General features: G+C 46.5%; 1 protein-coding gene and 1 long non-coding RNA gene across 4 annotated transcripts in view; both read left to right on the top strand.

Annotated features, from left to right (window-relative positions):
• LOC309360446 overlaps positions 1-21,115 on the top strand; it is a 359,212-nt gene that overhangs the window by 157,910 nt on the left and 180,187 nt on the right. The gene's annotated exons all lie outside the window — the stretch shown is intronic.
• Positions 36-20,977, top strand: LPCAT3 (lysophosphatidylcholine acyltransferase 3). Of its 3 annotated transcripts, none has more exons than XM_081894442.1 (13): positions 36-210; positions 11,940-12,047; positions 12,159-12,265; positions 12,416-12,509; positions 12,997-13,034; positions 14,572-14,750; positions 15,113-15,221; positions 15,912-15,998; positions 16,102-16,268; positions 18,791-18,938; positions 20,169-20,327; positions 20,432-20,558; positions 20,650-20,977. In XM_081894442.1, the coding sequence occupies exons 1-12, from the start codon at positions 93-95 to the stop codon at positions 20,546-20,548; spliced, it is 1,431 nt and encodes a 476-aa protein (XP_081750568.1). In that variant the 5' UTR covers positions 36-92; the 3' UTR covers positions 20,549-20,558; positions 20,650-20,977. The 3 variants fall into 3 exon arrangements, with proteins under 3 accessions (XP_081750568.1, XP_081750569.1, XP_081750570.1); XM_081894443.1 differs by lacking the exon at positions 36-210 and adding an exon at positions 5,135-5,315; XM_081894444.1 differs by lacking the exon at positions 36-210 and having other exon boundaries at positions 11,940-12,080.

The raw sequence follows: 21,115 nt of genomic DNA, 5'->3' as shown, positions 1-21,115 counted from the left end.
GGCCGCCGCGCCGCCGCCGCCGGTGCTGCCAGTGCCGTTGCCGGGCGTCGAGAGGGGTCACCAGAGCGGGTCCAGTCGGGCGGGCGGAGAAGATGGCGGACGAGGGCGGCGGCGGGGCCGGTTTCCACATAGCCACCAGCCTGGCGGAGGTGGCGAGCTCGCTGGGCACTTCGGAGCAGGCGCTGCGCCTCATCCTGTCCATTTTCATGGGTGGGTAAGGGACGGGGCGGGTGGTGGTGCTGCGCGAGGGAGGGAGGGAGGGGAGCGGGTCGTGGCTTGCGGGCGGGACACCCCATTCCCACGTACCCCGCGCACACGTGTCTGGCATGGAGGGGGACAGGCGGACCCTTCTCCGCGTGGAGCAGCTCACCTGTGGCGCCAGGGATAGAGCCACCCCCGCCAAAAGCCCAGTCCTCCTTCCTGCACATGGTCCCGCTGTTCCTATTTTCGTCTACAAGCCGCCTTGAGCCCCTGTCGGGGGGGGGGAGCGGGGTAGGAATAAACAGAATTATTATAATAACCCGCATATTCTCTGAAATGCACTTCCTGGGAAAACTGGGAGGGAGCCTGTAGCATGTGGTTTACATGCAGAGGAAGTGGGGGGGGGTGTTGGGTTTTTTTGGTAGCCCGTGGCATCTGGAGGATCTTAATTGTATTACAAGTACAGTTATAAGAATAAATCTTGAGGAGCAGGTGCTGGGAAAGAACTCTGCTGGGGAGCCACTTCCTCTCAGTAGGCCACTGAGGGCTGCATGGAGAAATAGTCTGGTTTACCATAAGGCTGCTGATCCTAAATTGGAGTTGTAGTGTGTGTGAGAAAGAGAGAAAACAGGAAATGGTGGGCTGCCCTTCTGTGGGGGCTTCTTAAAAGCATGTGGCTGGTCCCTTCGAAACAGGGAAAGGTTCTTCTCTTTGCTCTAGCAAGGCTATTCTTGTATATATACTGACCTCCATAGCCTTTGTTACAGATGTCTGCCATAGAGATTGGGATCAGCAAGTTGACTGACTGTCTGCCAAGGAAGGGGACAGCAAGACTTACCTACTTTTAATAACTGTGTAGAAGACAGAATTTGAGTTAAGCAGTGTCTTTTCTGAGTCCTATGCAGTGGGTTTCACATACCAGTCTTCTCTCTCGGAATCCATAAAAGCTTATGCTGTAATAAATCAGCTAGTCTTAAGAGTCCTGCAGAACTCTGCTGTTTGTTTTACATAGCTGTCAAAGCCATGGGAACCCTACCGTCCTTCATTACATGTATGGCAAAAGTGGCAAACCTCTAGGCCTCGAGATGTTGCACATGGTGTGCTAGGGGAGGGGTAGTACCTCTGCTGGGGGACACATCATGCTCCTTCTGGGGTAGTTTGTCCTGTCCACCTTTGATCCTCACCCTGCACTCAGTTCTCACCTGTGACTCCTAGAAGCTGTTGGCATGTCACAGCAGCCACACCCCGGGAAATGGCTTCAACTGGCTGGCTAAACCAGGTGAGGGCAGTTGATGGGTCTCAAATTCTTGGCGAGTTAGGGACTTCCCCTGCATGCGAAGACAGGCTCCGGCGGACTGAGCAGATGAAACCAATGGTGGGTCCAGTGGTCAAGTAGGCAGTTTCTGCACATGCCGTAGAGGGAATTGAGGGGCAGATGGAGCTTGTCAGCCGGGAAAGGTAGCCCATCTAGGAGAAGGAAAACTCTGATCCTAAACCTCAGCTGCCTTGCAGGACATCTTCAGGAGATGAAAAGGCTAAGGGGTAAACCCCACGAATCCAGAGTGGAGTTCCCGAGACAGTTGGATGGTGCCTAGTACACTTCATTTCAGCAACTCCTGCAGCCAAGCTGGTGCCAAATGTATTGCTTTGTTTTCCTTTGGACCATATCAGCAAGGCTGAGAGGGGAGTCTTCTCGTTTGGGCAACCCAGGACCTCCATACACACTGCCCAGGCTTGCGCCCCAGGAAGGCTGCTTCGGTGCTGCTAACTTAGTGGTTTGGCAGACCAAAACCAACAACAATTCCCATCATCCCCTGAGCTTTGCTAACTGGAGCTAATGGGAGTTAAGAGTTCAACATCTGGAGGATCTTAGGTTAGCCACTCCTAATCTGCAATCACTCCTTGCGTACAGGTGTGTGAAATTAGCACTGATCTGCCATTAAGAGTTAGAGCAGTGAGCACTGAATAAGGGCAGCATGGCTCCTTTCCTTTTTTCATGACTGCGGAGAAGAAGGAAGCAGAAACAGGTGCAGTTACTTTACAAATGTTCTGTGCAGTTCTTAAAGGTGCATGAGTTCAGCTGCCTGCCTTCTGAATCAGCAATCACCCTCTGGCTACAGCTGCTGCGTGAAACTCCTGGTGGTCTGCCTGCAGCTCAAGTCTAGGGCAGAAAAATATACAGTATGAGTGACCTGGGAGCACATATGCATGTCATAAAATGAGTAGTGCTGGAGTTGTAACCTGTGACACAGTTCTAAGCATACTTCCATTGACATATTTCTAAGTAGACGTAGTTAGGGCTGGAGAATTTCTAGTTCTGACTGCCCTATTCCAAGTCCAGCACAACACAAGAAAAGAAAGGGCGGAAGGATTCCAGGTTATTTTTAGATGAAAGAAAGGTTATGTCTCCAAGCATCAGTGAAGATTGTGGGGGCACCATGTTGAGTGCTGCACATTGCTGGGCTCATGGCACCACATGGAGATTGATAGGCAGGCTTGAAAGTAAAGGATGAGTCATAGCTATGTTTTGGATTTGTGGCTTCCCAACAGCCTTTACAATGGATCTGGTTGGCTTAGGGTGGTTTTTCTGAATTCTGACACTCTTCTAAGTCTAATTCACCTAAAACGGATACCCCATTCACCCGTAGTCCTCTCTTTGGCAGGAAAGTGTATACCTTCTTTACGCCATTGAATTTGTGTGTGCCATCTGCTGCTGTGCATAAGGATCTGTACGTTGGGGCATGAATCAAACTTGGCATTAGAAGTGAACAATTACAGGACATCTCAAATTTCCTCCTAAAGCCAGCTAGCCAGACGGCTTGGAGAGGCACTGCTATGGCAAGAACCTGCATGTGTTCTTTATCTCTCTCCAGCTCTCATGGTTAATATACGTTTTGGTGGCACAAAGCTAAGAGGAAAGCATATCTGTGTTCCACAGAAGCCATCTTTGCAGTTTTGTGTGTGTTTTCCCAGGGTAAAAGATTCCCAGTCCCTCAATTCAGAGCTGCAACGTTAGAATGTTAGTCTTTTTCTGTGTTCCTTTGGATCTCTTGGCATTCTGAAATGTGGATGATGGACTCTCTTTCTTCCAGGGAGACCTGGTCAGCTAAATATGAATCACTATCACCAGGCTTAGGGACCCGGGTGGCGCTGTGGGTAAAACCTCAGCGCCTAGGACTTGCCGATCACATGGTCGGCGGTTCGAATCCCCGCGGCGGGGTGCGCTCCCGTTGCTCATTCCCAGCTCCTGCCCACCTAGCAGTTCGAAAGCACCCCCGGGTGCAAGTAGATAAATAGGGACCGCTTACCAGCGGGAAGGTAAACGGCATTCCGTGCTGCGCTGGCTTGACAGATGCAGCTTTGTCACGCTAGCCACGTGACCCGGAAGTGTCTGGGGACAGCGCTGGCTCCCGGTGTGAGATGAGCGCACAACCCTAGAGTCTGGCAAAACTGGCCCATATGGGCAGGGGTACCTTTACCTTTACCTTTTATCACCAGGCTTAATTTTAAAATGTTTTGGTTTTTAGATGTTTAGGAATGCATATCAAAGGAAAAAGATAACTGACTGTGTTCAGTTTAACTAGGAGGACTGTATCTTAATTGTGCAAATGAAAACTAGCTCTGGGTTTATGTAAAGACCTCTGTGGGGGAAACCTGAGGTGGTAATACTCCAAGATGGAACCACTGTGCTTTCAAACAGGATAGTGGTGATACTTCCAATGAAGCAATGCTCTAGGAACCTATTTATGGTCTCTCTCACTTCTAAAAACCAACTACTTTGGTTTAAATTTTCCACATGCCTTAGTCTCAGTTTAGACCAAGCATGATCGTGTGTGTTTTCTCAGAAGTCTTGCTAGTTTAATGAGGCTTCAACCTTTATTAGGAAGCAACACGTATTGAAGTCGCTTACAAATAAACATGCATAAGATTGGCAGCAAGGCCATGTTCCTATGCACAACTAGGTAAAGGTAAAGGTACCCCTGCCCGTACGGGCCAGTCTTGACAGACTCTGGGGTTGTGCGCCCATCTCACTTAAGAGGCCAGGGGCCAGCGCTGTCCGGAGACACTTCCGGGTCACGTGGCCAGCGTGACATCGCTGCTCTGGCGAGCCAGAGCCGCACACGGAAACGCCGTTTACCTTCCCGCTGGTAAGCGGTCCCTATTTATCTACTTGCACCCGGAGGTGCTTTCGAACTGCTAGGTTGGCAGGCGCTGGGACCGAGCAGCGGGAGCGCACCCCGCCACAGGGATTCGAACCGCCGACCTTTCGATCGGCTAGTTCTAGGCACTGAGGCTTTAACCCACAGCGCCACCTGCGTCCCATGCACAACTAGATAACTGTAAATTCTGTTTAATTAGGGGACTTCATTCCTAATGCCTAATGTGCCCATAACTGGAGTATGAGAGTAGTGTATTCCTTAGGATGCTTTGAATTTTAATACGTAGCATTTTCAGTGTGCACCTGATTTCCCCATTAGAGACCACATGTCTATAATTAAAAGGTTTGCATTGCACATACTGTGGAGAAACATCCAGACCTGACTGGGAACTCTGCTAAGGTGTGGCTGTCTTAACTAACAGGATCATGTGGGAAAGTTGGGTCACTGTTAATTATTGAGTAGGGCGAGGCAGATCTGCTGATCTTGCTATCAACTGATCTCACGTGAGAAGTATTGTGTAAATGTACTGCACTCCAGAGGTTGAGCATTGTCAAAATGCAGCACATCTTTCTTGAGCCACACAATTCCTTCCTCACTTTGATGGCCAAGAACATTATTGCTAATTTCAGGAGGCTCTTACTAATTTCTTTCTCTTGATCCTCACTTGCAGGTATTCTGGGATGATTTTGTAAATGAAACTGGAACCAGTCTCCTCTTACAGAACCTCCCAGTTTGCCAAACCCACAGTGACCAGTGCCAGAGCCTGTGACCATGATCAGCATGTCACTTGCACCGCCACACTCTCATTCCTTAGGTCAGGGAATAATTAACTTGTGGTCCTCCAGATGTGGTCCTACTATTCCCAACACCTGTGACTATTCACCATGCTTCTTGAGGCTGATGGGAGTCCAGTAACATCTGGAGGGGGACAGGTACCCACCTCTGCCTTATCAGGTAATGGAATGAAAGAAGACAAGTATCCACCGACTTCTTTCCCAAACAAGCTTCTTGCCCTCTTTTTCTTCTCATTGGGGCACCAGATTTCTCCTAACCCCTGACACCTGTCAGCAGTTTCTTCCCACTAAGGCTTGATGCAGAGCCCTTCTTTTGTGGGCTATTCCCTTCTGGTCAGTGCAGAATAGTTCATTCCCGCAATAACTTTTGCCATTTCTATCCATGCGCCATGCTTTTATGAACAGAGTGAGAGGAGACTTAAAGGGATTGACAGAATAAATATTAGAAAGAAAAAACACTTGGACGTGTTTTAAATCTAGGCCAATCATTTTTTAAGCTTTTTTTTATCTGTATCTGTTTTGAAGTGTGCACCCTACTCTTGTGTTCCTTACAAAGATAAAATAGCCTGTCTATCTCAGATGTATCTGATGCTGGTTACATCAATCTTGTGTAACTGATGCTGGTTACATCAGTCTTGTTTATAAGATTAGTGATGGTGTGTGTTATGGCCTATCTCCTTCTCCACTTACCAGAGCTGCTCCACCTGCCCTGTCTCTTGCCTTCTGTTCCCTACCCCAGTGTTTCCCAACCGTGGCCTCCTTCCAACCTTGTTTCCTTCCTGTGCCCCCCATGGGCGTAGCCAAGGGGGACAACTGCTCCTCCTCCAATAAGTAAAAATCAATACAAATCTGAGGTTCTGCGTCCCCCCAACAGAAATCCTGGCTATGCCCACGTGTCCCCCCATCCTACCAGTAGAAAGGTAGCTATTTAAATGTTTTGTTTGTAAATAGAACAAGTTTTATTTATAATTTTGATAATTGATACAAAATACAATTACATAAAATGAAAGGAACATAATGAAATATTGTTGAAGCAAAAGAACATAGACTCATGGAGCTGGAAGGGACCCCAAGGGTCATCTTTCTAGTCCATCCCACTGCTATGTAGGAAACTCAGCTAAAGCATCCATGACAGATGGCCACCCAACCCCTGCTTAGAAACCTCCAAGGAAGCAGAGTCCAGAACCTCCCGAAGGAGATCCATCTTCTGTGAATTATAAAAAGTAAACAATGATTATTTGACCCCAGTTATTTGACACGAGGGGGGGGGCTACAGATATAGTCTAAAAGGCGCACGGGGAGTTCTGCATACAGTGGTGCCCCGCAAGACGAACGCCTCACAAGACGGAAAACCCGCTAGACGAAAGGGTTTTCTGTTTTGGAGACGCTTCGCAAAACGAATTTCCCTATGGGCTTGCTTCGCAAGACGAAAAAGTCTTGCAAGTTCCTTCGGGTTTTTTTTCCCTTCCTCCCCCTTTTCCTAAGCCGCTTAACAGCTGATCGCTAAAAGCCGCTAAACCGCTAATAGCGCTAATCCGCTAAGCTGTCAATGGGCTTGCTTCGCAAGATGAAAAAACCACTATACGAAGAGCCTCACGGAACGAATTAATTTCGTCTTGCGAGGCACCACTGTATATGGGAGAATTTTAAAAGGCTTCACTGTCCTGGTGCAAAAAGATCTTGTCATCCGGAGGTGCCCTGGCTGCCTAGATAAAACACTGCAGCCCCAAACACACTTACCTGGGAGTAAGGTCCACTGAATTCAGTGCAGCTTTCTTCTGAGTAGACATTTACCAGATGCAAGTCAGCAGCATCAGATCCCCCTCGTCTAGACGGTGGATTGCACCCCGCACCTTGCAGAGTCAGGCCCAGGCTGCCACCAGGTCCCGCACCGGCAGCAGCAACAAGCAGCCCTGGCTCTCCTAGCCCTACCCATCGCCACCACACCTGAGCTGGGAGTTCTGGATCGCAAGCTCTACTGGTCAAAACGGGAGCCTCAGCGATTGCCCTCTCCCACTGGAAACAAACCAGGACAACTCCAAGAAAACACACGTGGCATAAAGGAGTATTAGGCCCTGGTGGGCTGCCCCTTACGCGCTTGTGAGTGGCCAAGCGGATAGCCATTCAATCAGGATTTTAAAAAATAATGATTTCCCCCTCTTCACTTCTCACTTCCCTCTGTGGCCCCCTAGGCTCGTGCTATGCCTCCCCCAATTTGTGCGATTTTATCTTGTGGCCCCCTTGGAATATCCTGGGGGCCCCAGGGGGCCATATGGCCCCCAAGTTGGGAAACACTGCTCAGCCCTACCCAGCTCCATTGCCTTTAAGTTATGCTAAGGTAACGGCTTTGCAGGGCTGCATATGTGGGGCACTGTGACTGTTCCCTTGTCTGTAAACAGACAGTTCACTATCTCTCTGCCAGGCAAGGTGGTTGTACTTCAAGGTGCCCACTCAGGAGCCACTGGGCACATGGAACTCCTAGTAAGCATACGCTACAGCACTTTACAAAATGCCCTGTACAGTCATTAATTCTGCAAATGCAATCCTATATGGCATGAGCTGTATCGTAATTGGATCTTGCCCTAGCTTCACCTGTGCTTTCAGCACCACACCTTATTGGAGGCAGCTTTACTCAGGTGAGCGTTGGATTAAAAGTGCATTTATGTCAATGGGCAATGTGTAAGATCTACAGGAAGACACCACTGTCTGATCATGCTCCTCACATTTTTACCGAATGAATGCATTCATTTACTATGTAGTACTTCTGATTTTTCCATGTCAGGTCTCCAGCTAGCTTCTTAACTGTCCCAATCTTCCATATCATAGTTTCTGTATTCATTTGCCAGTTGTGTTTTTGGCCCTCTACTATAAGGTTACCAGGTTTTTCAATGAATCCGGGGACACTTTTCAACTTCAGTGGATTTTGTATGGGGACTGATTTGTAAATCCGGGGACTGTCCCTGGGAAACGGGGACGTCTGGTAACCTTTCTCTAGTACTCTTTTGGTACTTGAAGTGGAAAGTTAGCCTTCAGCACTAGCATGTCGGCTGTCTTGATGCCCAGCATTTGGGGCTTTTGTTCTCAGCTGTCTAGTGATACTATGATATCAGCATTCTGTACCTCTCACAAAGGTTGGATGCAAACAAAATTCGCAGTGCACAAAGTCTGCTATGTTTCCATCAACTCACTTTTGACTGTGTGCTCGTTCCACAGCCTGTCCCTGAGAGGAAGGGTTTGCTACTGATAGCTCAGTTGGTTAGACTGGTGCTAACAATGCCAAGGTTGCAGGTTTAATCCCCATACAGGACAGCAGCACATTCCTGTATTACAGACGGCTGGACTAGATTATCCTCAGGCTCTACGATTCTATGATCCTGAGTTGGGTCATTGGTTTATTAGACCAGTACTGCTCACTCTGATTGGCATCAACTTCCCAGGGTGTTGGAAAGAGAGTGATATTTCCTAGTGCAGGAGCCTGAGATGTTTTTACTGGAGGGGCTGGAAATAGAACCTGGGACATTCAGCTTGCAACACCTGTGCTGTACCACAGACAGATGGCCCTTCCCAGGTGAGCATTGCCAGGTCCTCAGGAAGTCTAATGTTGGACTATATAACATTCTTTTGGATACATGTTGAGGTCAGGGATGGCCATGCCAGGAGAGAAGCTGAGGGGGCAGTTTGGGGTCACTAAGAAAGGGATCAGAATAGGAGAAATACAAATTTGACACACGGCGTACATTTGATTGGGGAGTTCTGTGCAAACCCCATTGTCACGTACCGCTGGTGCAGCTCCGAACTGTATCAGATAGGGCCTCGACGGGATAATTCCCGCAGACATTGATCCCTCTTATCTTATTTTTAATTACAGGAATTTCTGCCCTGCTTCTCAAATAATTCCAAGGGTGACTTACGGTACTATAATACAAAATCCAATAAAACATTTAAAATGTATGAAGGCACTCTAAAAATATAAGAAGGTAGCAACAAATCACCAGCCGAGACAAAAACTGATTGGGCTAAGAAGCCTGGAAAATAGCCTCTGCTTGCTGCTGAAATGATTTCAAAGGAGGCACCAGGTCAGCCTCCTTGAGGAGAGCAGCCCACTGTTGGGTGGCCACAGCCAGGAAGGGCCAGTCCCCAGCTGGATGTCGGTCACATCTCCAGTAGAAGGGAACCCAGAGACGGACCTTACTGAAGATCTAATGGGAGTGGACAGGGAAGGTGCTAGTAAGATCTCCTCCTGGTCCAGTGCTCTGTGTAAATAACTACCTGCTTTTTCTTCATCAAGCTCCTAGGCAAAGCCTCTGGTATTATGAGTACGTTGGAATCATGACTCAGCTTCATGGTATTCAGAGACTGTTAATTTATGGTTGCTCTACGTCGTCAACTTTGCCAAGAACTTTGCCACATACCTCCTGTAGTCAGGAGCATTCTGAGAATCAGCATTTCTTTTGGAACGCCTTGCTTTTATGGCTGCAAAGATAAGTGTGGAGTGAACAGTGCCCGTGATTAATGACATCATTGCATTGGCAAGGGGTGTCATAAGGACAATAGCCCACATTGCGTACCAGAACACTTGTGTGTGAATTTATCCCTTAAAAATTACTGCTTGGTCCTGGATCTTGATAGCTAGTTGTTTTTTTTAGTTTGAGAGAAGAGAAGCAGTGCATCTGTGGCTGAAGACCGGCATTAGTTTGTCTTCCGCTTTCCAGGAAAGTTGAAGTGTGGCAGCCCTTGCAGCTCAGGGTGCTCTTGGAAATAAGCACTCACCAACTTACTTCTTTTTATCCTGCAATCATTACTGGGAAACTAAGGTTTTGCAGATTTCTACAGTGCTTCAGAAACTTGTTTCACCAGAGGTGCAAGTGTGCTAAATTGGTGTGTCATGATTCATCTCACTTTCTTTTTTAAAAATCTACTGAGTATCTGCAGTCTAAAAGCTCCCAAGAATGTGGGCTGCTGCTAATTCTGCTAAAAGGATTAGGTGGCACAGAACAAGACTAATGGGATTTGAACCTTTGATTCCATTAGTAAATCATTAAACCTGAGGTGGAGAGTAGGAAGATCTGAACCTTGAGGCTTGAAGCCTTTGGGCTATAAACCTGTGTATTTGTCAATGTGTTTCTTTAATTTCAAAACAAACAAAAAAGTGGAGTACAACCTCACAGGATTGGTATGAGGGTAAATGCAAGAGAAGTTGTAGCTGTGCTATATATCTGATATTAAAATAATCCAGAAAGCTCTCTAGGAGGCTCATAAATAAACCACTTCTTCAGGGGAAAGGAGTGTGAGATCCAATTACAGTGTCACTTGGTTACTAGGTAATATTTATAGCATGGCTGGTTGTACTGGAGAGCAATGGTAAAAATATGGCTTGTGGGGTAGATTACACTTACTAGAATCTAGTTCATTGTGCAACTGACTGAAATGTGCAACTGTCAGTCATGAATTGGGGGGGAGAGAGCAGAGGTGAGGCAAGGGGGGGCTCTTGGTTAGAACTGCGTTGCAGTTCAGAGCGTTGAAGGTCTTGATGCAGACTTACAAAACGTTAGAGAGAGTAAAACTTGTGTAATCAGTGAACTGCCTAAATACGAAATAGTCGACCGAGGAAATTTTACTGGTAAGTTTATCGTCGGCGTTTTGGAATGAGACGTGTGTGATTTTAATTCACAAGGGTTCTTGGGGACGGCACATGGCATTTCGGTCTCTCTGCACCCTAGAATACATTGCAACTCATCACGGGTTCTTGGTGAACTCCAGCTCACCAACATCCAGGTCATGGGGGCGGGTGGGGGTAGCAAGTTTTGCCGCTTCTGCAACAGTGCCTCCAAATGCAGCACTTTAGTTCTTCCTCCGTAGGACTGAACTGAAAAAAAGTAAAGGTGTGTTTAGAGTATCAGCCAAAGCTTCGCCCAGTCTTCTTCCAAAGCTCTGTTTCTTAGTCATTTTAAATTGTTGAGTACAGAGAGAAAGATGTGGCAGCATCACAGTGAGTTGTGCTAAAAGAACATTTTATTATTATCATTATTTATTAAATTTGTATACCACTCTGAAGATCACACCATCACACTTAGCAGCATTAGCATGCCTGGAGAGTATTCTGGGTGTGTGGAGAAACCAAGGTTACTCAGCCATTGCCAACAGCCCAGTTAAAACTGACTCAGTGGGTGGTGATTTTTTTCTGTCTCCATGGGGCAGATCTTTATCAGGATTAACCTTGGTGGGTCTGTTAGAAGATTGATGCAGTTTTCCAGGGTTTCTACTTCCAAAGAGTGTCTAAGTTTATTTTTTCTCTGATCATTACATAGTGTTGGACATCTGATGTAGTTCTCTTGTCATTGAGAACTGGTGCTCATTTAAAAATGCTGTCATAATTTTTGTATGGTTTGAAGTCTTTATAAAATTTTATCTGCCTCTTTTGGGGGTTTTAATTTTGCTTTTTTCCTCCAAAAAAAAAATGTTTATGGGTTCTCTCATTTTCTACTCATATTGAAATACTGCCCCTCAATGAGTACAAACTTAATTCACAAAACATTTTGGGGTATGTGTACCCCTGCGCCCCCCAGAAAAAAACCCTTCCCTGTTCCTCCTTACAGAATGGGCTGAGTCTAGAAGATAGCCATGAGCTCACAGTAAAGTCTTATTTAGCTAATGTGAGTCCTAAATGGTCAATTTGGTGCAACATCTGCGTCCCCTGGATAGTAGAATAATCAAAAGGGAATGCTTTTATAGAATCTGTTTGTGTTCGCCTGGACTGATCTGTCTTCCTGTTCTTTCCCTATAGGATACCCTTTTGCCTTGTTCCAGCGCTATTTCCTTTTCCAGAAAGAGCTCTACCTCATACACCTGTACAACACGCTAACGGGGCTCTCGGTTGCCTACTTCAACTTTGGTAAGGGGGGCTGAGAAGATGGCTGCCCGACCAGTGAGTACCAGAGTGGGGGTGGGGGGGCGATGTTGCTTTTCCTTGCAGTTTCTAATTGTCTCACATTTACCTCCTCAGGGCCGCAGTTCTGTCACTCCCTCATATGTGTCTTCGTTCAGTTTCTCATACTGAGGCTCATGGGCCGCACAGTCACTGCCGTCTGCACTTCCTTCTGCTTTCAGATGGTAAACCTGTTCCTTCTGAGTTCCTCTCTGAGATTCTGATCTTGCTGTCTTTTGCTCTGCCCAGCAAGAGCTGAGCAGGGGCCCGGGGAGTGGGGGCGGGAAGGCAGATAGAGGAAGCAGTGGTTTATCCTCACGGCTAATGTCTTTCAGATATATCTGATGGCCGGCTATTTCTTCACTGCCACAGAGAGCTATGACATCAAATGGACCATGCCACACTGTGTCTTGACTCTCAAGCTGATAGGTAAGCAATTTTGCTCATCCAGTTCTGTTCCATCGTCGTGCTTCCCTCCTACGGTCCAGATATGTTGCTGTTTTAAAACGTGTACAGTCGTGCCTTGGTTTGCGAACGCCTTGTGGCTCAAACATTTTGGCTCCTGAATGCTGACAAACTCGGAAGTGACTGTTCCGGTTTGCGAACTATTTTTGGAAGCCGAATGTCTGATGGGGCTTCCATGGCTTCCGATTGGCTGCAGGGCACACTTTGGTTTCCGAACGTTTTGGAAGTCGGAGCAGACTTCCGGAACGGATTCCGTTCAAGAACCAAGCTACGACTGTATTGGGAAATCCCAGGGCAGATTACATGGGGCTTCCAGTGGCCTCTCAAGCAGATAGTAATCTGGTTCATACTCACTGACCTGCAACATTGGGTTTTTCAGGCCATTCGGTGGGCTGACTTTTTGTATAGCGTTGGCCTCCTTGATTATATTGGTATCTCTTTCTACCCCTAGGTTTGGTCATTGATTACTATGATGGCAGAAAGGAAGTGGTGAGTGAAATGGAATCATTTTCTTTCCCCCATTCCTCTCAACGGGATTGTGTTCAGGGGAGTTAGTGGAGATAAAGGCTGTAACAATTAGGAAAGGGTCCTGGGGAGCAGGCTGGGTACCCAGGAAAGTGTTCCTTCCAGGGTAGAAACCGTCCACTTCTCAAACAGGTTATGAGGGAACCTCTAAATTCCAAACACTTGTACAAACAAGCAGAGAGGAAAAATCTGGTATAAGAAGTCAAAGGTCAGGCTTGTTAAGAGAATCAAAAAGTTACAGATACAGTGGTACCTCGGAAGTCGAACGGAATCCGTTCCTGAAGTCCGTTTGACTTCCAAAACGTTCAGGAACCAAGGCGTGGCTTCCAATTAGCCGCAGGAAGCTCCTGTAGCCAATCAGAAGCCGCGACTGACGTTCAGGTTCCAAAGAACGTTCGCAAACTAGAACAATCACTTCTGGGTTTGGGAGCGCAAGGCGTTTGACTTCCAAGGTACGACTGTATTTGAAAGATGAGGCAGTGAAAGCAGAAAAGGTCCAAGAAGCAAACAAAGCTGGCAGACTTACAAAGCCCTGGCTACAAAGAAAATGGGGCCAAAATTCCTAAGCCATTTTGATCACCCTAACACTACACAGACCCACAACTCACTTTCTTATTTTAAAGTTATCCTTGGGGCTGAGCAGAAAATGTGCTTCATCCAACCCAAGTGAGACTTGATAAACTTGGCCCATGAGCAGATGACTTTAAACTTCCAGTCTGAGGGGGCGGTCAGCTGGGACGTTGAATATGCTGAAACACCTATGAAGCATTAATCCACTCACACCTGTCAACAGCAGTATCCAGATCATGATTCGAGGGGGAGGGCAGGACTCCATGCCTTTGCTTTTGTGCATAAGGACTGCTGGGAAGAAGGCCAGAAAAATGAAGGGCTCTTTTAAATGAAGTTTCTTTTAAACAGGCCACAGGCCTGAGGCAAAGATTACAGATAATAGAGTGATGACTTAAGGGGAAAAAATAACAAATAAAGTTGGTGCAAATGCTGACGTCGTATCCTCCCGCTCCTTTGCAAAAACCTCATGGTTTCAGGTCTATCAAGAACTATTTCTTCAAGTTTGGACATATGTGGGTGGGAGTGGGGGTTAGTTCATTTGAGGATGTTAGGGAGGATTGGGTAGAGAAATGCTATCTGTTACTGTGCCCTTGAGCTTATCATGGCTTCTTCTGTGCCAGTCCCTGCTTCCATTTCTAGAACTCCAGGGAACAAAGCCAGAAAAAGTTGCAGTTGACAAGTCCTTAGGAAAGCAAATACCAGAACAGTTCGCTATTAGGATTATGAACGGCACTACAAAGCATGCTATGAACCTAGAGATTTCTGTCCATGATTGACCTTTGGGATTCCTAATGGTGGATCTTGTTCTTCAAGGCATTTAGAGCAAGTGAGTTAGGCAGCTTTAAGACTAACAAAAAATCTCATGCATGCAAGGAAAAGCAAATTCATGGGTGCTGATGCCGTTGTTGGTGTCTTTATTATTTTTCTACAGCAGGCTCTCACTCCTGAACAACGACAGTTTGCTGTTCGGGGAGTTCCTACTTTACTGGAAGTCACTGGCTTCGTGTATTTCTATGGTGCTTTCATGGTGGGGCCACAGTTCTCCATGACACAATATCACAAGCTGACAAGAGGCGAGTTGACTGACGTTCCAGGCCAAAGACCCAACAGGTAATTTTCCTCGCCCCGCTTCCCATTGCCTGGAGTATTCTTGTCCATTTCCTGGCGCTACTAATCAAGACTCCAAACATTGCGGGGTGTGGGGCATTCCAGCTTCCTCATGGTGGTGATTCCAGAATCCATGTAAGGGCTGTAACTTTATTGGGTCAAGCAAAATATTACAAACTCATGTGCAGGGCCCAAGATTTCAGGTTCTCCAGGGTTCCAGGGTAGTCATTGTAATTAAAAGCACATAACACTGTCCATTTGAGCCACAGTCCACTTTCTCTTTGTTCTGAAATAGTGCACCGCTGGATGACTGATTTCCTCTCTCTCTGTCTACCCCCCCCCCCGCTCCCCAACGTTCATTTCAGCTTTGTGCCTGCCCTAAAGCGCCTGGGCTTGGGCCTCTTCTTCATGGTAGTCTACACTGTCGTGGCCCCATACATCCCTGAGGAATACCTTGTCTCAGATGCTTACCTGGTAAGAAGGGCTTGGAGGAGAAAGAGCAGCAACTCCAGGAAGAATAGTATTAGTAATTATTATTATTATTATTGCTAGAGTATTTGTATGTGGGCTAAACCACAGAGCCTAGGGCTTGCCGATCAAAAGGTCAGCGGTTCGAATCCCCGCGACGGGGTGAGCTCCCGTTGCTCGGTCCCTGCTCCTGCCAACCTAGCAGTTCGAAAGCACGTCAAAGTGCAAGTAGATCAATAGGTACCACTCCAGCGGGAAGGTAAACAGCGTTTCCGTGCGCTGCTCTGGTTCGCCAGAAGCGGCTTATTCATGCTGGCCACATGACCCGGAAGCTGTATGCCGGCTCCCTCGACCAATAAAGCGAGATGAACTCAGCAACCCCAGAGTCGTATAATATTAATATGGCTAAAAGTGCACATTGCAAGTATACAGACTGCCCACCTTGGCTGATCCCTGCAAATGACCAGGGACAGGGCAATTTGCAACCTTATCCGGGCACTGGGCTTAACCTACCCCAGTACTGTGTCAACCTTTTTATTGCTTGTTGCTGCTGTCAAAATTAGTCGCATTGGGGTGGGGATAGGGATCCTCTATTATTTATTATTAATAAATCTAAGAAACAAGACCAGGTCCCCAAACTGAGGGCTAGTTAACCCAGGATTTAACATACCTCACAGATTTTTTTCTTTCCTGCAGGAACAACCCTTCTGGTTCCGCTGCGTTTATATATTGATCTGGGGCAAGACGATGCTCTATAAGTATGTTACCTGCTGGCTGGTCACGGTAAGCCTGGAAGCTAAACTTGGCCTGCCAAACCCCTGTCGCCTGTTGAGTAAGGCCAAGCTGTGTCAAGACAGCTTCTTAATCTTCGCCGGTTTCGTTGCAGGAAGGAGTCTGCATCATCACGGGACTCGGCTACAATGGAAAGGATGAAAAGGGGAGGCCAAAGTGGGATGCTTGTGCCAACATGAAAGTCTGGCTATTCGAGACAACCCCTTATTTTACAGGCACCATTGCCTCCTTCAACACTAACACCAACGCCTGGGTGGCTCGGTGAGCAATGCTGATAGCTTTTCTGCAGAACAGTTGTCACCAAACCTGGATAGAGAGGAGGTAGCCTTTTGTACAAGACCAGAAAAAGTCCTGAGGCTATCTATTTTTTTTGTGTTTACTACCTTGGCCCACTTTTGAAATGTGAGCAGTGTTTAATTTTTAAAAAAAGCATATATCCAGAGCTTAAGGGAAATCAGTAGAAATACCAGTGGGCAAGGACAGGGCTTCTGTGCTCACAATTAGCCCAATTTAGTAAGTCTCCTTGTTTGAACTCAGTAGGATTTATACTACTATAATGGCTGACATTGAATCTGCTCCCCCGAGGGATAGCCCCACTGATCCTCTGCGACCAGTACCAGTCAGGCTGGCAGACTGCAGTTCTGTACACCCTCCAGAAACTGGGTTTTGCCCCTCAAGCCCTTCTAAGTCTGGGCTTGGGCCAGGCAAAAGCCACGGTCAGGCAAAGAATATTAGATGCCGAGAGACAACAGGACTGCGAAAGGTGCGCAAAGTGCCTCGACTATAAAATTGGAGAAATCGAGAGATATATAGCCGCACCGGCAGCATATCTCTTCTTTCTTGTATCTAGAAATGCAAGAAGGGCCTTTACACTCGCCAGAAGCGCAGCTCTCCCCTCGCCGGTCCTGGATGGAGCCTTTAGAAAAGTCCCCTATGCCCAGAGACTTTGCACCTGTCCATTGGGAGACATAGGAAGCCCAGAACACTTGTTCTTTAAATGTCCCTTTTACGAAGAGGCACATAGTAAGTTCATTGATCCCCTACTGGTGAGGCTCGCCGGCCTCCCGCAAAAGCAAAAATTTGACCTTTTGCTGTTAGGCAAAGATCAGAAGAAGACCTGGATGGTCGCCAGATTCTGTGTACAAATCTGTAGGCGCAGACCATCGCCCAACTCAAAGCAGCCCAGCATGAAAATCCCCAAACTCAGTTCCATGGGTGACTCTCAGTCAACTCCCTGGGATAGTTTATTGTTGCACATTGTTTCAAAATTTATTGTTGTACATTGTTTTAATTGTCTGTTTTAACCATATTTGCACATCAGTAGGATTTATTTCTTGATTAGATTTACTACTAAGTAAAGCAATCTTACTTAATAAATGTATACCCACCATTCTTTGCCCATGGAACTCTAGGTGTAATATAGAAGGCTTCTTTGGCGGTCTCCCAACCAGGAAGTGAGCAAGCCTGAGACCTGCTTAGCCTCAGCAAGGCACAAAAGCACCGTGCACCTTCCCAGCATGCATAAAAAAATCTCTGGGATGGGGAAACCTGTGGCCCTTCAGATGTTGCCACACGGTGTGGCTCCTAGCAATGCTGTCTAGGGTACTACCAATTGGGAGTTGAACAACATTTGAAGGGGCCACAGGTTCACCATGCCTCACCTAATGCCTTTGTGCATAATCCAGCTGCTCCACAGTAGATTCACACGACTACCTTCTTCAGAGCAAGGTGTTCATCCTCAACCCATTTTTCCTTCTTTACATCACCTGGAGTGGTGACGACTATGCAACTATCCTTATCTTGCAAATTGGCTTGATGAAGTCCTATTATGAATTACAAGCTGGTAACGTTTGGAGCTGGTGGGATTGTGATTTTTAATACCCTGGGTGGTATTCAAATAGGTTTTACTCAGAGGAGACGAAATGAATGGACCTAATTTAGTCACTTTCGTTAATTTCACTCAGTCTGCTCTGAGTAAACCGTAGTTGACTACCACCTTGGCTACTCTGGGAATTGTACAGCACCAGTCAAGAAAGTGCTTTTACACATGAAATAGAAAATATCCGCTGCATGCCTATGATAGTGGAAATGGATTCCACACAAAGTTTGAGCCCCAAGAACTGTTCATTGAGAAATTAAGCCAGAATGTAAGTTGTTCAACTTGAGGGTTTTCTTGTGGGCAAATGATGTTTGTATTTCCCCAGATGAAAAGCATTCTCCATATCTTTTAGAAACCAGTCCAATAAAGAAAAAAATGCATGCAGTAAAATAAAAGCTATATGAAGGTTGTCACAGCAAATCCAATTTACAGAACACAAATTATGTTAAGTTAGCTAATTAAGAGGTTAGAAGTGATCACCATGGCAGTCTATAGCAATAGATCTAACTTGCACAGAAATCTTGTATATAAAGAAAGCCATAGCGCAGTACCAAAGCATACATACCAAGTTTGATTCTTAGCATCTAATTAATCTGTTTTCCCAGTGCCCCCACCCCAATCTAACTAAAACCAGCTATTTCCATAAAATTGAGATCAAATTATTTCTGCTACATGGAGAAAGATAACTTTGAACCAGAGCCCACCAGTGTTTTTAAGTGCTGGTTTAAAACCTTTTTCTTTTGCTGTTTGAGCCTCCTGCAGCAAAAAACCAAACCAAACCAAAGCTTGATGAAAGCACCATTACCTTTTGGAGATGACATTGTTTCTTTTCTTGAGAAAACTAAATGGTGATTAATGCCTTCAGGACTGGCAACTGAAAGGATTTATTGTTTTCCATCCACAGCTACATTTATAAGCGGTTGAAATTCCTGGGGAACAAGTTATTATCTCAAGCACTGTCCTTGCTTTTCCTGGCTATCTGGCATGGTCTGCACTGTGGATACTTGGTGTGCTTCCAAATGGAGTTCCTCATCGTCATCGTTGAGAGACAGGTGAGGAGCTTTAAATGGGTGGTGTTAGTAGGACTGTTGCTAAAGTCAGCCTCTAGGTCAGGGCGGCCCAACTTTTCATACCAAGTGGGCTGCAAAAGTGCTTCAACACAGAAGCCATGGGCTGCACACAGCCTTATTTCACTGGAGGTGGGAAGTGAGGCCAAAGTTTTGATGTCCCCTCCCAGCCCTCTTCCCAAAGTCGCTGCCTTCCCAGAGACTTAGGAAAAGAGGCACAAGGCTCTGGCAGGGTCTTAAAGCCCTCCCGCCTACTCCCTAAAGTGCTAACTAGACTTGGGGAAGGAGATGGGAGGACTCTAGGACCCTGTCAGAGCCTTCAGGCCTCAGCCCCAAAAATCCAGGGCCTCACCCAGCTTTGGTATGGCAGCAGGAGGTGGCAGCACACCTTGATCAAGGTACTCTGGCTTTCTTGGAAAGTCCTCCATCAGATCCTATAAATTGGTTACACCAGATTGCCAGGAAGGATGTGGAATGAAGTTTCTGAATTGGAGGTTAGTTGACTTCTTCCTTGTGTGATTCCTAAGTGAGCAGCATCAGTTTTACAAAGGGACATGTTGGGTTTTGGTTTTTCAGGCTATCTTTTGTGTTCTAAACTGAAGAATGAAAGAAAATGTTTTCTTCTCACTAGAGTACTCAAGCCTAAGTCTTTGGCTTTCGTAAAAGGCAATGAATCAAACCGATTTAAGATTGGGGGCTATAGGTTGACAGCAATATTAAGCAGTCAATTTATTATACATGTCCCTTCGGTGAAATCTAATTCTGTAGACCAGGCTAGGGTGTCTGTGCTCATCCTATATTTTTGTTGACTCCCAGCTCATGCCCAGCATAGCGGATGGGCAGGGGTTGTAGTCCAGCAGCAGCTGGAGGTCTGCAGTTTCCCCATCCCTGTTTCATACGCAGTCTGGTTTTAGACCACACAAAACTCTGGCTCATGTTGTCTCAACTCAAGCCTGCCCACAAAGTAGCTTTTTGAGGGGTTTACTGACCACTTTTAAGACCACTGACAAGCCACAGCTGGGGCTGCTGTCCCACCTTAAGAGCTGCTGCTCATTGGATTCTAGTAGTGAACAAACAGAAATCAGAAAAACAGTTAAGACCTGTCCAGTCAGTGGAAGCTCAAACTATGGTGTGGGTTCTTAATTGCTGTTAGTACAAAGTAAGGTTTGGTGTTGTCTGAGCCTAGCCATGGAGACCAAGTTCTTCTTGTTACAGCTTATTGACCTAGTACACGACAGTCCACCTCTGGCTGCCATGGCCTCGACCACTATCTTGCGGCCTTTCTTCTACGTGATTCAGCAAGCTGTCCACTGGATGTTCATGGGATATTCTCTGGTGCCATTTTGCCTCTTCAGTTTGGAAAAGTGGCTCAAGGTACTGAAGAAGTCTAATCCATTGGGAAAGAGGACTTCCCCTCCCTCCCCTTATTGTCAGCAGTAGCATGTCTTAACTCTCGCGTCCTCATTCTCTCCTTCTAGGTATACAAGTCTATTTATTTCCTAGGCCACATGGTGTTCTTCACATTACTGTTTGCAATGCCTTACATGCGGAAAGTACTTGTGCCACGAAAAGAAAAGTTAAAGAAAGCTGAGTAACAACCAAAAGGTAAAAAAAAATAGTCATGGGGGTGTGCTACTGCTTCGTAAGCAGAATCAGGTGGCATGCAGCTAATTAAATTTGCTTCTTTCTCTTCCAGATTGTACCACGTGTGCATTTATTATGGGGATGGTAGAAGCATCACCTGCCAAACTTGCTGCGGTCAAACCCATGCAGAGTGACATTGGGAAAAGAGCACAGGGGCAAAGACCCCAGACTGAGGGGGACTGGGGAACTGGCTGCAAACTCCCTCCCCACTTCTACAGGTTGCCTTATCTCTCAACTTCTCCCTACGGACACTCCAGTCTCTGGAAATGTCAGATGATTGTAAAGCACTTGACGCAGCTGCCATCTAGGAATGGAGCCACCGCCTGACTTTTTCTACTTTCCAATTCTGTTAGATAAAATTGGTCCCGGTTGGTTTTTCACTCGTGCCTCATCTGCTTTTTAAAAAACAAACTGGCTGGGGAAGCTGTTGCTGTTTCTGTCTCCTAGCTTTGTAGGCAAGGGGAAAGATAGGTTGGTGGTGTTCGTAAGCTACACAGGAGTATGTGGGACTCCAGACC

This window comes from Podarcis melisellensis (assembly GCF_964234715.1).
Source record: "Podarcis melisellensis genome assembly, chromosome: 17".
Classification (NCBI taxonomy): domain Eukaryota; kingdom Metazoa; phylum Chordata; class Lepidosauria; order Squamata; family Lacertidae; genus Podarcis; species Podarcis melisellensis.
Note: the sequence above shows the minus strand (reverse complement) of the source record. Positions and strands in the feature narration are given on the sequence as shown.

What these genes read in the sequence shown, in the direction of transcription:
- LPCAT3 (XM_081894442.1), top strand. Translation starts at nt 93, where the DNA reads ATGGCGGACGAGGGCGGCGGCGGGGCCGGTTTCCACATAGCCACCAGC. An exon ending in CTTCCTTCTGCTTTCAGATG is followed by an intron (nt 12,266 to 12,415) that starts GTAAACCTGTTC and finishes AATGTCTTTCAG; the next exon opens with ATATATCTGATGGCCGGCTA. An exon ending in TTACCTGCTGGCTGGTCACG is followed by an intron (nt 15,999 to 16,101) that starts GTAAGCCTGGAA and finishes GTTTCGTTGCAG; the next exon opens with GAAGGAGTCTGCATCATCAC.